Source organism: Polyodon spathula, chromosome 11 (genome assembly GCF_017654505.1).
Source record: "Polyodon spathula isolate WHYD16114869_AA chromosome 11, ASM1765450v1, whole genome shotgun sequence".
In the NCBI taxonomy this organism is placed as follows: Eukaryota; Metazoa; Chordata; class Actinopteri; order Acipenseriformes; family Polyodontidae; genus Polyodon; species Polyodon spathula.
The window spans coordinates 3370397-3388393 of NC_054544.1; the positions used below are offsets into that span (position 1 = coordinate 3370397).

The 17997-nt window shown below is 40.8% G+C and overlaps 1 protein-coding gene across 1 annotated transcript in view; it reads right to left on the reverse strand.

Annotated features, from left to right (window-relative positions):
• Positions 1 to 782: 782 nt before the first annotated feature.
• iqca1 (IQ motif containing with AAA domain 1) overlaps positions 783 to 17997 on the reverse strand; it is a 41911-nt gene continuing 24696 nt past the window's right edge. Inside the window, exons 15-22 of the mRNA XM_041264126.1 lie at positions 16185 to 16249; positions 15060 to 15142; positions 14118 to 14225; positions 11998 to 12197; positions 10044 to 10130; positions 6507 to 6684; positions 5086 to 5324; positions 783 to 2557 (exon numbers count right to left, since the gene is read on the reverse strand). Coding sequence (XP_041120060.1) covers positions 2402 to 2557; positions 5086 to 5324; positions 6507 to 6684; positions 10044 to 10130; positions 11998 to 12197; positions 14118 to 14225; positions 15060 to 15142; positions 16185 to 16249 — 1116 coding nt within the window. The 3' untranslated portion in view covers positions 783 to 2401. The remainder of the gene's footprint in view (positions 2558 to 5085; positions 5325 to 6506; positions 6685 to 10043; positions 10131 to 11997; positions 12198 to 14117; positions 14226 to 15059; positions 15143 to 16184; positions 16250 to 17997) is intronic.

Here is a 17997-nt window from a genome sequence, read left to right on the forward strand (position 1 = left end):
AGGGGCTTTTTTTTTTTAAACTAATTTAGGTGGCTTTTACAATCAATCTCTGTTTAGTTTCATAGATGCAAAATAATAAAAAAAAAATCATTAACATTTGTTAAATAATTCAACTGTTAATTTGGATTTTCTATAGAAACTGTGGTTTACGGCTATAATGTCTAAAACACTGTCTAATCTTAATATAATAACCCCGAAGCTGAAAAAACTAACTTCAAATTGAATTCATTTTAGGGGATGTTAAGCTGATCTGAATCCTTCTATTTCAGTCACTTCTGTGTTTCATTCTTTTGAATTTTCATTACATGTTCCAAGGGCTGAGTTTGTTTTTATTGTAGAGCGGAGCAGAGCAGTACAGTGGCATTTTGTGTGTAGAACTGAGGTTACATGATACTGGTGCTATGAATACAATAGGAGCCTGAGAGAAATAATAAAACAAAACAAAAAAAAACTGATTGCAGTCTTCTACTGGTTACAGCATTCCAGTTATTCTGACAGGGACCCAAGGACTGACGTAACAAAACCAAACGACTAATTGTGGAGAATATATAGCTAATTCTACTTTACATGACTATTGGATTCTTAATACCAACACTAATAGTATTTTGCTATTCTAAAGCCCCCCCCCAGTACTAAAATGTCATCTAGAATAAGGCTTTCTCATTTAAGACCATTTGTGGAACATGCACTAAACCTAGTTTCCATGCAAATAAATGTCAGGGTATATTTAAAACTAAATAGAAAATCTTCAGCAGTAGACGAGAGAGGGAGAGACAGAGAGAGAGAGAGAGAGAGAGGGAGAGAGAGAGAGCGAGACAGAGAGATAGAGACAGAGAGAGAGAGAGATAGAGAGAGACATTGTCATCCTCACAGAACAAGACTGCACTTTCCAACAGAGATAATGACAGCAGCACTTCCACTTACTATTGGGAAGGCGCAGATTGCAAGGTATTTTTACTTTACTGCAGACTTCTAGGAAAAGTGGGAAGTGGGTCAGCCGCTTGGCAGAGCAACCCTGCCCTGTAAACACAAACTGGAAAAATCAATTCCGATACTGAGCCAAGGTGGATTAGAGTAGCCTGGGGCTATAATTAGAAGCAACAATGACAATTACACAGGCTAATTAGCAGCTTTCTGGCACAGAAATTAAAGGAATCTTTGCCGGGAGACTGAAGCAAGCCAGGAAAATAATTAATAATAAAGCCATGATTGTATTCTTCTGTTTATACATTCTGAGAACATTGTTTGTTGTTATTTAATGCTTTCCTGCCGTTATTATTACCAAGCACAGACTTCTGCCATCCTTTAGGGGATGAAAGCAGGAGAGGTCCGGGATACCAACAATGCGATTGCCCCGGAAGACATCTCCTAGCTTGGGGTGCTTCTTGAAAAGGCATTCTTCTGCATGACTTAGAATTCAATCATTTAAAAGCCTAATTGTATACTTCAATTACTGTGCACTGTTAACTTGTCCAGGTTTATTTCATTTAAGCTATTTAAAGAGTATGGTGGAAGTTCTCCTGAAATTCAAAAATCTATTTGTAATGAACAGATTTCCCCAGAACAACAAATTAAATCACAGCTATATACCACTTTTGTTTAAGGGAAGAAAACATTATTATTATTATTATTATTATTATGTTCTCATTAAGAAAATATTCCAGGTATGCAATATTTTTGAAATCTTTAAAAGGGATTGATTTATTTATTTACAAAGTATATAAACTGCTGCAAAGCTCAATGTCATTGTGACCGCTGGTTTTCAAGTAATTGCTTGAGCATTTGTGCATGAACACAGTACTTAGTTTCACATTTTAACAGAATCTACAGTAAACACAGCATTTCTTACACACGATTGTAAAGGAACTGGCCTGGATTCTCCCCCTCCTCTTATTAAATTGTGTTTAAAATGCTCCTTCAGTTCAATGACGTATCCCAGATTAAGGGACATGTAATTGAACAATACAATTTAAGAGTAAAGACAACAAAGAGGTGTAATTTCAGAAAGGGTGATTATACAGCAGAATCATTTTCCTGAATTAAACCACAACATTAGAGCAGGGTTTGAATAATAATGAGGGACACAGTTAAGAAAGCAGCTACAAAAGGGCAGAAAAGCTATTGAATTTGCACAAAGAAAGTTAATAAAATACTTTTTGCTAGGATAGGTGGAGGGAAATTGCTTCCCTGAAATGATGAAATTATTTTTTTTTTGCCATAACATTCTTCATCTCCTACCTAAAACAGGAACCCAAATAGGACAATGTGGCCATTTTAAGACAAAATAGTATCTGAAATGCAGAGAGGAGGCTGCCCACAGTGTTCTGCGAGTAAAGAGGAGGCAGATCACCCTAGAAGGAAGGTGAAATTCTGCCGTGGCTTGACAGGACCACCCTCCTGTCTATTTCTTCTTCTTCTTCTTCTTCTTCTTTCCTTTCTTCCCAGCTTTCTTCCCCTTCCCTTTACTTTTCCCTCCTTTGCCTGACTCCCTGTCCTCCTCGCTGGCTTTCGCTGCCTTTGCTCTCTTCTTACCCAGCGGGGTTTTGGCATACCAGGTCTGGAATAAGATTACAACGGCAAGGTTTATGTGAAGCCTGGGTGTATTGCATGAAGTCAGCTGTACAAGCCAGGGATCAGACAGCTGGTTCCACACCCTCATTCACAAGCGCCCAGGACTCAAAAACCAGGAAGAAGCTGGAGAGAAGGTCAAAGGCTCTTCTCTATGTATTGCTTCCTGAGCTTTTGAGATAATATAAGAAACTTAACGTCTCAAGAAAGACTTCTAGTATAAACAGGAGTCATTACCTTTAAAGTTTCTTTTATCAATTTCAAAATGCCAGCACTATTGAGTGTCTAACGCTTGCTGGAACCAGAGTCTTGTTAAACCGTACCTTGCCCTGACTGTTGTTTCTCTTTTTGCATTGAACCCATGAGACCGACCGATGCGACCTTGACCACCAAAACATTACTTATGGGAAAGTATACCAGAACCATCATGAGGGAAAAGGAACGGCAGCATATGAGGTACGCATGAGAACCACATAGCCCAAGGTTAGCGCTGCGAGCGTGCAACCCCAGTTACCCTCCTGCCTAATGAAGGCAAGGAAGGATCCATCACGTTAAGGCAATACAACCTGGAAAAAGGATGCAGCGTAGCTCAGCTAGCCGCATTACAGATATCTGACAGTGAGACCACTCTGAAGACGTAGCCAACCCTCTGGTAGAATGCACGTCTACTCTCCCAGGTGGGGGCAAGCCTGCATGATCACACGCAGTCGAGACTGTGTCCATAATCCAGTCCGACAGTCGCTGCTTTGAGAGGGGCTGTCCCAGGGTCCGTATCCCGTGACAGACATCCCTGGTCAGAATGACACAGACCTCTTGTTTTATCCACGTAACACCTCAATGCCCGCACCGGGCAGAGGAAGTTCAATTTCCTATCCTCCTCTGAAGAAAACGGAGGTGGATGGACACCCTGCTACCATCGTCCCAAATACGTATATAAGAGCTGTGCACCGACAGCGCCTGTAGCTCACTGGCCCACTTCGCGGAAGTGATAGCCCAGAGGAAATCTGTCTTCATAGACTTCGTAGACTTCAACTCTATGGAGTGTATGGGATCAAACAGGGCCTTTGTGAGAGCCTCCAGTGCAATATCAAGGCTCCATTTGGGGAAAATGACCCAAGTGGAACTGTAGCGCGTAACCGTTGTGCAAGGTAGCAAGCACCCAGACGTCCGAGGTGCAAGTGCGCCAGTATTGCAGCTGGTGTACGGAGAACGGATGGGTCTGAGGCCGCAAGCCTTCTGGGCCCCTGCTGGGGCTGCTGAGGTTGAGATGGCTGCCTAGGACGACGGCCCTGGAACTGCCTCCTGGAACTGCCTCCTGGAACGTGACTGCGTGGAAGCACCACGCCCGCGTTCCCCCTACCTTGCGGGAGGGGCCGGTTGCCTGCTGCAAGCCAGCTTTCATCACGAATGCAGGGAAACTGCAGTCAACTCAGAAAAACTCTTTTTCAAAACATGCTCAGTTCAACACAGAGGTCTTACCTTACCGTCTTGAGAGGAAAAACAGAAATGGCTTCCATGGGTTGACTAATTTGATCCCTCGGTAGGCGGGCCCAAGGACGTCACCACAGGAAGGGGACTATCGGCAGCTCTGATATAAAGTACTCAGTAATACATACCAATAGGCAGGCATATCCCATAAGTAATATTTTGGTGGTCATCTTTGAATTGAAAGGGAACTGCACCTCCTACCTAACAAATTACTGACCCCCTTTATAACCGGAATAAATAAAACGAATTCTCACAGTTTCATTAATTACCACAGGATCTCAGAGGAGCAAGGGAGCTTTCTATTTCTCTGAGTCGCACTGTTTGTCATCTCAAGCAAGAACAGCTATTGGGGTGTTGAGTTTAACATTCGGTATTGTAGTGCACCATCTAGTGGTGTACTTGAAGATTAACACTAATTACAAGAAAAACTGATCCACGAAACCAGATAGAGGCCGGTTATTACATATAATATAATTATATAATATAATTATATTTGTGAACCAACTTTAAAACTTTCAGTTGGTTTGTACTACCACAACATGGCCCAGGTAGACCTCTATTAACCTGTACACAATGAGAAGAATGGTTATTGTTGGGAGTGCAGTGTGACAGGTCTGCTCTTCCTGGCTCTAATGCTTTTCAGGACCCCCTTTGTAAAGAAGAGTTTCGATATTCTTCTTTTTGAAAAGTTTGTGTGTTCAAAATGAACACATGCACACACACTGGATAAACAGACAAACGCTTTTCAATAATGAATTGAACCTGGCCTTATTTAATCCAGTGCAATCTGTGTGTGTGAACCCAAGTCTGTAATTAAAAATAACATTAATGTAACAACAACTTGAGACTGCTTAGGAAATTATACATTATGTTTAGTTTGGCAAAACTAGCAGCTGTTATAACAGCCATGTTCTGCAAATGTAATCCTATGAGGCTAAATAACTGAAACGGACTCCCTCACACGCACGAGCTCTAGCACGACACAGTGTTTATGTAAGGTGGGGTGGGGTGGGGGTGGATGGGACGCACCTTGAAGGCTTCCTCCTCCTCCTTGTAGATGGGGTCTTGTCTGGCTAGGGGGCTGATGAACTCCACAGCGCTCAGCGGCTTCTTGCCCTGCAGCTGGACGCGCCGATCAGTCAGCACGGCCTGGACGGCTCGCATCATGTGTCCTTGAGTGTAGCCGTCCGTGATCTTAGCCAGGGAGCTGAGGTCTAGGGAGCTGGTGACCAGGCCTCTGTTCTGCAGGATCACATGACTCCACAGCGCTGCACATACACACAAAACAAACAGGTCTCACCATTCCCAATACACTGACATACTGCATGGGGCCTAGGTGTCTTGTTATACTGCCCTTGTAGGTAACACTTTTTATTTTTGCAATTTTCAATTAACTAACTAGATATGTGCAACAGGAAAATGTAACTTATGAAACTGACAAAATGTGAGTACTTTTCCAAGACTTCATAACCAATATCTTACATAGCTGAAGTAGGAAACTGCCCATATACAAATCTTAATAAACAAACTGCAGATACATATGGGATATGGGAACACAACTGCAGTGGCACTCTAATGGCTGCATTACATGGACTGTTTATTAACATAGAACTGAACTTCAATCATTGGTAATTGCATAAATAAAACTAATTAACTAAAACATCCATTTGTACAATCTTCATTTCCTGCTGCAGTGGGCCGGTGTACCGCTTAGTCATTGAGCCTGCTTGCAGAAGTAATTGTTAAATAAATACATTTTAGAGATCAAGCTAAGCCAACAGTCGACTGTCTCCTCCAATCTCAGACATGCAAGGACCCTCACTCCTGGAAAACAAGGACCAGTGGAGCATTTCCATACAGATGCTGGTAACCATATGAAAGCTAACATTAAACTATCTCACAAATAACCAGCAGAGGGACACCTTTACCTCTGAAAACAAATCTGGATAATTTCTGGATCCGTTTTGCCTCTATAATCATCTGGCCCACCAATGCCCTCCTTACTCAATAATAACAAAGTGACACCAACATTTACACCAGTTCTATGTGAATGTGCATCGCTAAATAAGCACTGATTGCCTGCCTGCTTGGCTGGCTGCCTCACAGCAGACCTCGATGTGTGGGGGGTTTGGAGGCGAGGCACGCAGGGGTCCTGTGTGAGAATACTCTCTCTTCTGAAGAATAATTGATGTCTATGACATACATTTGTATTTTCAATTTTAAGTTTATACAGTTGCTGTTATTAAAAATGAACCAGGGAAAGGGGAAGACAATATTGTTTTTGTTGTTTTTTTTTTCATTTCTTGTTCTTGAGTGAATAAGCCAGTCAAGCAGGAATGTATAGCATTCAGAAGCCGTGGGAATATCTGAAGGTGTGCAATGTGTTCCAATCTTGGAAGCAGCGATAGAGTGCGATAGAGTGCGTGCAGTGGGAGCCCGTCTCCACTCACCCAGCCTGGAGGAGTAGTCAGGTCTGGGGATCAGGAGAATTTTCTTGTAAACTTTGCAGAAAGGTTTCAGGTCTGCGTCAAACGGCCGTCGCGTGGTGCCCACAATGAGAACGCGATCCTCAGCTTTGATGGACTTCAAGAGTTTCGGAAGATCCTTCTTTAAACGCTTTGGTTCCATCTAAATGCACGGAGACAAAGATGATAAGGCAACAGGCACAGAGAGACACATTTACTCTTAAAACTGATTGCACCGTAATACATCAGTACGAAAGTTCTGAAACAGAATTGTCTGGTTTCTAAAATTACATCGTGTAACAAATTCTTTTTTTTTTTGATCCTGGGTAGTAAGTGTTATTTCCTAATTGCTTATGCCTCAAAAGTATAGCAAATGGCTATTATTCCCCACAAACGTTGCTTTTGTGACCAGGACAGTGATATTTTGAAATTGATCTATTTTCCAGAACATTCCAGAGAGATTCAGTGCTGAGTAAACTTGGAGTAACTTCTAGAACTTTCCAGTAATATAAATAGTAGTATAAATACAGGGGCCTTAAGCCCACCAGTTCAGTTTAGTTCCAGCTGCCTAAGTGGATACATATCGGCATTTTTCTGAGATGGCATCAAGAGGCTGCAATGGTGGCATTACTGATGGGTCTCCAAGGCGGTTTTACCAAGTTTCCCTGCTATCTTTGCCTTTGGGACAGCAGGGACACCAAGGCGCACTACCACAGGTGGGACTGGCCACAGCGGACCGAGTTCTCTGTGGGGAGGAACAACGTCAAGTGGGAGCCACTGGTGGACCCCCGGAAGGTGCTGATGCCACCACTGCACATCAAATTGGACCTTATGAAACAATTTGTCAGAGCTCTAGATAAGGAATCGGCAGCCTTCAAGTACCTTCAAGACTTCTTCCCTAAGCTGTCTGAGGCAAAGGTCAAAGCCGATGTCTTCGTCAGACCATGGATAAAGAAGATCCTGGAGTTCAATGAATTCCCCAAGAAGCTCACTAATAAGGAGAAAGCGGCTTGGAACAGCTTTGTCGCAGTGGTTCGGGGCTTCCTGGGCAATCACAAGGCCAAAAACTATGTGGAGCTGGTTGAAACTCTGGTGGAGAACTACGGCACAATGGGCTGTAGGATGTCCCTCAAAGTCCATATCCTTGATGCTCATCTTGATAAATTCAAGGAGAACATGGGAGCGTACTTGGAGGAGCAAGGCGAGCGCTTCCACCAGGATATACTGGACTTTGAACGTCGCTACCAAGGACAGTATAACGAGAACATGATGGGAGACTACATTTGGGGGCTGATTTGTGAAAGTGATTTACAGTATAATCGTAAATCCTGAAAAACTACTCACTTCTAAATCTTTTGTAGTCATTTTTGTATTACTTTAGTATAAATACATGTTAATTTGGATTCATATGTTGTTTTTTTCTGACTTTATGTGAACGAAAAGACTGTTTTCGCCTTGGAAATAGGTACATTTCAAAAAATCACTGTCCTGGTCACAAAAGCAAAGTTTGTGGGTATAATAGCCATTTTCTATACTTTTGAGGCATAAGCAATTAGGAAATAACACTTACTACCCGGGAACAAAAATTGTGTTACATTGTGTTATTATTATTCCCATTATTTCAAGCCCCTGTGATATAGAAAAACATTCAATAACAAAAATGGGAAAACCAAAACCTTCCTGGGCAGTATTGAACATCACTGTTTAAAAACCCCCAAGAGATTAAGGTTGTTTTTTTCTTTTCTTTCTCCTTTATGAAATTACATATCTACTATAACAGGATGAACTTGTGGTATGTATTTCCTGCTGTTCCAATTTATTACCACTAGAGGGCGATCAAATACAATGCTTTGCAAATCTGCAGCATAGAATTGCCATAGTAATGCTATCCTTTCAGTTCATTCTCCCTGACTGGTATACAACTTGCTGATATAGACCTGATATCTGTCTAATGTACATCATTTTATGGAACCTGTTGAAATATATGAAATACTATAGTTATTTAACCCATAATTATATTATCTTGTTATGAGTCAAATAAGAACATAAAAACATAATAACATAAGAAAATGCACGAACGGGAGGTAGTGCCTGTAGCTGACTGACCTCAGAACTTTGTGAAGAATATGACTAGGTAGCTCATTCCATCCCCTCACCACACGGTTTTAATGAACCAATTCAAAATGAGCGAGACGTGAAATACAATATGCACTTGATGATGCAGTTTGATATAAATGATCACATTCATCCAATTATTTAGCTTAATAAAGTCTAATGGGTAACGTGCTCACTTGCCAGCCTAATCTTCCCTATGGCATTTTCGGTAATGCTTTATATTGCATGGCATAAACTACTATATTAAATGGATATGCAATTGCATATTAAATTAATGGTAAATTAATATTTACTAATCATGGAACAGCTGGTTTCTTGCTAAATGTTAACCAAATGTCAATTAAAAATGTAATTGCATATCATGTCCATTTATAGTATGTTTTGTTACCCTTGAAAACATGTAACTGAAAATACAGTTAATCTGATTTAAATGTTAATGGAAAGTGACAAGGAATAATTTAATGTAAATGTAATATCAATTGCATATCTATTAATTTATGCCATGCAATATAAAGCGTTACCCATTTTTTTTGTAAAAACACAAATATGAGTGTTGAATGACTGCTTATTCAACAAGCAGACTATTTAGCTGTGAAGGGGGTGTCAGCTGACAATGTGGTTCAAAGAGAAGGAGAAGTAAGAGAGGGGGACTGGTCCAAAAATCAGATCACAAAAGAGCAAAAATGAAGACTGTCTCTTGGTAATGCATCAATTAAGTGCAATGCGAACCTCCCCCCCCTCCCCCTCCCCCCTGAATCCTGAGAAACAAGAATGTTTATTCTGTTATAAATAATAAAGAAACAGGCATATATGACCGTAAGATGTTTCTAACGCCATCTGCCCTTTAAAGCTTTATTATTTACCTTGAATTCAAATAGGCAACAACCCTCCCTTCTCTGTTCAGTCTCTGTTTGTTGGGCTGACTTGCAAAATGCTGAACCAGACAGTGCACATATGCTTAACACATGTGTGCATGCGAGAGCCTGCAATCTTTTCAACTTTTCTGGAATATCAACACTACCTGAGAACGTACCCCCACACCCCCCCAATCCCACTTAGCTGACGATATCATCTTGCTCACCAATGGAAAAAATGCTAATGGAAAACTAAACTAAAAACATTTGCAAAACTGATAAACAACAAATGAATTGTTAAGCTTTAGAACTGAAGCCATGCCATTTGTCACGAAGCCCTGGTTTATAACAAGAAAGAAGATTGTAAGAAGGCTTGTGCAGTTTATCAGAGCTCATAAGCAGGGCCAGCATGATGTGCAGGCTGATAAACTAACGAGTACAGTTGGATTAGCTGGCTTTCTTACAGGCATTTCTGGAACACTAAGAGTAATCGAGGCATTTGCAGTACCTCTGAAATGTCCAGTTAAGTTGATTCATTAATAACTGCCCCTACCTCCTTCTCAGCTTTTGGTACTTTCTTGTAGAAGGTTTTCTCAGCTTCTCCGATCCACACTACCGAGGGCTGTAACTGGCGAGCCACCTGAAATCACAACGGTGGAGAAGCTTATGCAATAAAGAGCTAAACCCATTAAGAAAAATAAAAATCAACCATTACCAGCAACACACTTACTGAACCCTGTGAAAACAGACCACTATGCAACAATGTACAGTACAGGCAAACCTATTTAACATCACTCTGAAATTATGACAGTAATAAAGAAATTTTTGCAGATGCTGGTTTCCCCAACAAGCACTAATCTTGTTATCTTAGAGAGTTCAACATTAGTGCTTATCTGGGTTTGGGTTAATGTTACTGCTGTGTTTGGGAGAGCAGCCATTTAGGCAGGAACATGTAGCACACTCTTTTATAAGACCTCATTTTAATACATTGGGAGTTGATGAAAGAGGTGGTTGTCTAGGAGGTTGGGTTTGCTAGCAACAATTAATTATAAATGCTGTTTATTTTTCAGGTCAGTTTCAAAGGTGGGTGCTGCTACAATACAGCGCTGCTCTCTCCCCTCTCCTGTGCTCTCCCTCCCCTTGGATCAGGCATGGCAGTGATGAATGCCCTGCTGATGGATGAAATGCGAGACTTCCACTGGTGAGGATTTATATGGACAGCTAAATCCTAATCTCCCTTACCCTCCATAGCTGAAACAACACGCAGGGAATTCATTAGAACATCTTGCAAATTCTTATTGCACAGCCGTTTAGGAACTCAGGGATACTAACATCAGGATCTAATATCACGCGATGACAGTCAAAGTTAGCCTCAGTGTTTTTAAACCTTCCCTCACTCCTACTGCTATGGTTTCTTGTTTTTCCATAAAAATGTGACTGTTATTTTCATTGATACTTGGAAAATCACAAGCAGCCCAGGTGATTTATCATAAGGGTGCTGGTAAAGTAAGTTTGTTGCCCTGCCACAACTTCTTGAATATTCGGCACAACTCATTACCAGTTCTGGGGAAATTTGGTGGATTTTGTGTTTCTATAGTTTAAATGCCTAACGAGATAATAGAGATTATTTGTCAAGGTAATGCTTGACCATTTTAAATTGTATATAGTAAAATGTATATACAGATATATACAAAATGTATTTGGGCATGTGTGTGTTGTGTCAATATTTTCAGTTGTTAATGTTAGGAAGCAGCAGAGAGCAATACAATCATCGCCGTGTTAATAAAATCAACCAATGTTTATTTACAGACCCACGCTATTATAATAAAACTCATGCTGATAGCAACTGCATAAACCAAACTTCAGTACCGTTTTATGATATGTATGTAAAACATTTACAGCAGTGTCTGTATTTTCTATTCAAACGGCTATTACTCATTGAAATCAGAAACCTAGACAAGACGTTATTATTATGGTGGTACTGTGAACAAATAACTCACCTGAACAGGGTCCAGTCCTAACTGCTTTGAATAAGTGAGAGTCTACTGAACACACACACATATATATATATATACATACACACACACACACACACACACACACACACACACACACACACACACACACACATATACAGTACAAGTACACAATTATTATTAAATAATCATTTAGCAGATGCTTTTATTCAAAGCGATTTATAGAGACTGAGGTGAACTATGCATCACAATTGCTGCTGCAGAGTCACTTCCAATAGGAACTCAGTTTTACGGACGGAGCACAAGGAGGTTCAGTGACTTGCTCAGGGTCACACACTCTGAGTCGGAGGCTGAGCAAGGATTAGAACCAGGGATCTCCTGGTAATAAGTCCCTTTCTGTAACCACAGGACCATCAAGCCTCCTTATATGTATATAAATATTGGTCCTATCTCAGACGGGCTCCTTTCTTGCCCTCCACAGATGTAGAAGCAGAGAAAGCTGCTTCAAGAACACCGACCCTGAATAATGACCTTAAACACCATGTGAAGCATCATCTGCAGGCCGGTCTTGCCAGGGTATTTCCCAGCAATGTTGGCCGAGGACAGGTTAAAGAGGTTGGCTCCAGTTTCTGTACAAAGGGCGTGGACCAGCATCTTCTTCCCAACTCCAGCCGGGCCAGCGAGCAGCAGTGTCTTCATCAAAGGGGCTTTCTCATGGACCGCCTGGGACCCTTTACAGAAAAAAAAATTGAAATACAAGCGAGGAAGAGCCACCAGTGTGCATTGGAACACAACCTACAGATACATCTTCTTGACTTCACAGGGACATCAGCATGGCAGCTATGTTAAACATTGATTGAGGGTTGACTCAAAAGGCAGTCAAAAATAGTATTATGGACTGCTTACTAGCAACCCCCCCCCCCACACACACATTAAGCAGATGTTATTAACTGGTGGTACAATGCACACAGATTAATTGGCTCGTACTTCAGCATTCGGCATTGTGTTTCTCTCAGATACTCAGCCTGGTAAATTATTAGTACTGGACTTCAGCCAGAAGAAACCTGATTTATTAAGAACGTGACACAGCACACAATCAACTAATCATCTGTGGTTCATCAGGTGCAATGTGTTTGTTTCTGTTTCTTTTTAAAGTTCTTTTGTGGCCCTATTAATTAACTGCAACCAGGTGTTGTCCCAGCTGCTTTTAACCTTGCCCCCACCCCCCCCCCCCCAGTATTATTCTGGTCTTTTTATGCAGGACATTGTGCTTTTATACAGTACATACAGGCTTGGATGCAGGTCTTGACATATCTAAGAAGCCTTATGGAGACCTCTTAGGAACATATACGTTAGTGGCTCAGTATAGGGAACTCTCTGGGGACTCTCAGAATGGTGCTGGGTAGCACTGTGCTGCTGGAGGTTCTGCCCAGGAATTGCATGCTAAAATTCTAGCCTGGCTAATCTAAACCCTGCACTGACCAATTCTCAGTTCTCCTAAAATCCTATGAAAACAACCATAGTAATACTAAAAACACGATATGCAGAATGTTATTATGGATCTTGTATTGCATCTGTAAAATAAGCACATCCTGTATGTACATTTGATATGCTGTATGCCTAAATTAACTCGGGAGTCAGTTTATAATTTCCTACAAAGTGCCCCCCACATATAGAACGAGGTCTCTTATAGACTACACAACAGCACAATCAGGAGGCAATGTGACATGGGCCGGAAGAGCAGGGCAGAAATATTACAACATGTGGTTCAGAATGGACTGGAATCTGCTTTTAAATACAGGAAAAGGAAATGAGAAGTTAAGGGACTGGACGGGTCATAGGCTGGACTGCAACATGGAAGTTGTGAACCTGGATCTGTCACTTTAATCACAAAAACACAACCTTCCCAACGGGTGCAGTGAGGGACACTTGACCTGCTGTTGGATTGCATTTCCCCTGATGTGGAACCTCAGGCTAATAAATTACATTGTTACCGACTCTAGTTCCAATATTAACAATGTGATTACATGGTTTTAATACCTTGAAAGTAACTATTTAGTTGTGCAAATATTTTCACTTCGGGGAAAAAAAAACAAAAAAAAAAAACATATTTTGCACTGTAGTCGAAACTTAGTAAATAGCCCAATGTCCATTATCATGACTAGTTTCTGCTTTTTTCAAAGTAGCTCCCTTGCACTTGGCCACGGATCAGCACTGTCTAAAAATACCACTTGAACTTGCTAGTGGATGGTTTTCAGGTCATGGCCCACCTGGCATGAAGGGAGTTCAGCAGCCATGTCTTTCATTCCAGGGATCAAATTTTAATACTGGTTCAATCCCGGTGATAATCTCTTTAAACAGGGGATGAAATTCAAAACACAAAATGACACTAGGATAAGGGCACCCCACACAGCCTTTCATTCTGCATGTGACCCTGATGCTTTTTTTTGTTTTGTTTTTTTTTTTTAAATGAAAGTGACAAAAGAAGCCGAGCCCCCTGTTTGAAAACCCTTGGTTCAAGCACAGTTCAAGCATGTTGGCCTTTGAAAGTTCTTTCCTTTAAAAAATGATGCTGTAAGATAATGATGCATGCTGTCTCAGGCTTAGATTTCATGTAATTTCTTTCATGTTTTCTTCTCTGGGGCACTTACCCAGTGGTAGGATTCCATACAGGGCCATCAACTGCCTGATGTCTGATAGGGATGGCATGGGTTCTATATCAGCCTGGCGGAGCGTGGTGCCCAGGTAACTGTACTCGCCTGTGGGAAGAAGGAGAACTACACTATCAGAACACTGAACATGAGAGTGCACCGCAGCTATCTGTGAGGTTTTCAGCAGTGCATATGCATACACAGCCAAGCGTATGATAAACCCTAACCCTTTTTCTACTAATAAAAAAAGACATTTTGCACATAATGTATGCTGGCTAAGCACCATGTAAATTAAATTAACTCAGAACACATGCAGCCTGACCAGGCCAGCCTAATGAAAAGTCAGAGGCTGCCAGCTCTGTAACTCGCCGTTGCCCACGTGGAACTAGTCAGATTGAATAAACTTCTCTTGAGCCGACTCGAGACAGAAGGTCTGATTCACACCCCAGTGGCCCCGTAGCTTCCTTTACAACATTCCCTGTTATACTGTGGTATATAGGATCTCACTGCATGCACTGGTGACATCAATAAACGAGAATGCTCCCTGTCAGACTGTATCCAATTTCAGAATGCATTTGTGGCTATGACCAGTACCTGATCTGGTACTAACATACTGCATGTCCTCAGCCACTGCTGTAAATACACAACAAGAGCTATCAGTATCATGAAAAAGAAGACCACCACACCTCCACTGGATATCGTTGCCAGAGGGATGATTCCCAACAGGGGGAAATTACATAGCTATTGCGTTTAACACATTGCACAACTGCAGGAGTAAGCCAGTTTATCTTTTAAAAAAACAAACAAAACAAAGATGCTGTTCTGGAACATTAACACAAATTAGCAGACTTCACTGGGCGAAAGAAAGAAAGAAAGAAAGAAAGAAAGAAAGAAAGAAAGAAAGAAAGAAAGAAAGAAAGAAAGAAAGAAAGAAAGAATTACCAATGAAATCCGCCAGCTTTGTCTTGGAGGGTCTGATGAGCAAACCTTCCTGGACCAGTTCCTCGTACAGAGACTCAATGGTCCTGGAGCGAGATCACAGCACAGTGCATTAGTTAAAGGGGTCTTTGCATCATCCACTTGTTCATAATATTTCATTTCACATAATATTTCATAGACCTGTGTAAAAGATCCTATCATTTGAGTTACTGTTCTCTGTTGTTGTGCCTGCTAAGATAATTATATAACAGGCTTACTAAATGTCATTTTTCAACTAGTGGGTCTGCTTCAGAAAAGACCCAGAACTGGAAAAATTACTGCTAGGGGTGTAAATCTATAATTTCTATTTCTTCTGAGCCTGTGGTTCTGCATGGTTCTGAGATTCTTCATGCCATAGTTGTAGAAGAGGCAGAGATGACAGCACATTTCTAAACCACCTCACTTTCCAGATGCGGTAATGTTTCAGTTTTCAGGTGATATATGGTGAATATTTTTTACAGTGGCTGGAATTTGCTCATAACACATGCAAAGCTGGCAGGTGAAAGGGATGTTCTCAAACTATACAACTTTCCCCCTCAGTGTCAATGTTCAGGAAAAATTAGTAAAACATGCCAAAAAAAAAAAAAAAAAAAAAAACCAAAAAAACCTATTTAAAACATGCATTGTTGAATCTCAGATCCACGGAGAAGTATCCACATGTGAGTAGAAAAATTCTCCCATTAGTTTTGAAACCCAGAGCAACTGGAAGAACCTGCCTCTGGGAGTTTCCTACAGTCTTCTTCAGGAATGTTTCAGGTCAATGACTTTGAATTTGTAAGGAAGTCACCCCAATATTAATTATTAGTGGGGAAGATGGCGATCGAACCAATGACCCTGTGGTTGCTAACCAGATGTGTACTCCATTCCTCACAAATGTATATTGTTTTCCTATAGGGATTTATTTTAAACTAAACACTTTCATATCTCGTACTTCTTGAGCACTTCTATATTTATTATAAAGGTCTCAAATCTGTAGTTTCAAAAGAAAATGTTTTGAAAACACAGGGTACATAATGCATTAGTGAGAACGTAATCTTCATTCTGAAAAGATGCATCTGCTACCAGACTAGTTGCAATGCTTCTACATACCTGTCTGCAGTCAAGTCCTTCTCCTTCTTTTTCTTTTTACCACCCTTCTTGCCTTTTTTCTTCTTCTGAAACAACAACCGTGGAGAGCGATTCCCAGAAATAAACATTTGATGGTAGGGGTGATGAACAAGTCTATACCACAGTGTGGCACACAACACAAAAGCAATGCACACAGCTGGTCTAGCCACCCACTATCATAGCAATAGAAGGTGCTTCCCCATGAGCAGGCCACCATACTAACCAGACGGGACAACAATGGGATAATATAGAGTAAAGGGAGATGGCATTAAGACCATTAAATTAGACCCCAAAGGTGGGAAAGGTGTTACCCCAAAAACTACAGAGCGAGGCAAAAAGTGAGCTGGCATCTGAACCCAGGATCTTCTGATCATATTGCAGTTCTCTGGCTAGTAGACCTTGAATAAAACACTACTCAAGGTTTTGTTTAAAAGTTCATAAGTTGCCACTTCTGGTTAATTCTAGCTGATGCGATAGCTTGAAACTTGACATTGGTTACACCCTTTGGTTAGGAGCCATGGCAAGATGCCAGTCAGGCAGCTGAATCTGTTGTTTGCAATCTTAAACTCTGGAAATGTTCAGTCTGTTTGTGGACTGAATTTCCAAGATATTATTTCATATTTTGTTAATGCTACATACCCTAGTGCTGTGTTTATCTTAATGGGGTATTAGTTATTGAAAGGCAATGTAGCCAACTAGTTTATGCATGATGCCTCCCATTAAATTGTACAATAAAAAACAACTTGATTTGTGTTTGTTTTTTTGATAAAAACAAACATATTGTAACAGATACAAGGGTAGAGGAGGGTAAGATTTTGTCACGATTACATTGGGTTGCAATCGAACTCAACTGCAAATCTGAAATCTATAATACCCTACCAAATTCAGAATCCTATTTTTTTCTCACATCAAAACAGAGGAACATCACATCATGTACAGTACTTGCATTTTAGCACATCGTAAAATAAAATAAAAAAAACAACCTGAATTCTTATTTCCATATCCTAAAATATAATCACCTGTGCTTTTCAAAAACCAAAGATCTACTACTCTGTAGTGTAATTCAAATCACCAGAGCTTGGAAACAAAGGCAGATGGGCCAGCACTGGCAGTTCAGAATTCTAGTTTAAACAGCTGCTGTGGTGCAGCCAGAACCCTGTATATCCCCTTGATACTGAGGTTTGGATCGGGGCTGATGCTAAAGACAGAGGTTGATCAAAATTGAATTTAGGCAATCTGTTGGTTTGCTTAAGTGGTAAAATAAAAGCAGGAGGGGCGTACAGCAAGGATGAGCACTCCCAGCACTTCATATCATGTACTGGACTGCCATGTCGTTGTAAAACATGTGACAAAATGTCATCACTAATTTATTGCTACTGGTGACCCACCGCTTCAGCACATTTGGGGAGTGGGTTGGCATGCCAGTATCAGCACACAAGTTCTTTTTCCACTGATCTCAGTCAGGGGGACATAATATTATTGCTTCACAAATGGTATGAATCCCATTTTCCAAAGCAACCTTCTTACAAAGCAACAAAAAAAAAAAGGAAAGGAAAATGTGAATCTTGGGTCGCTGTGGGCTGTTACATGCTACCACTAACTAATAAACAATACACCCTGCCAGCATTTATAGGAATTGTAAGCAAATAAATATGAATTTGTGGAATTAGTCTTAGATAATTGGACGTGTTGCTTTTACAAGGCCAGTTTAAAAACAACAACAAAAAACCCAACCTATTTCTTATGTGGTTGCAGTACCATGTAAACTGACAGATTAAAAATATATTTAAATTAG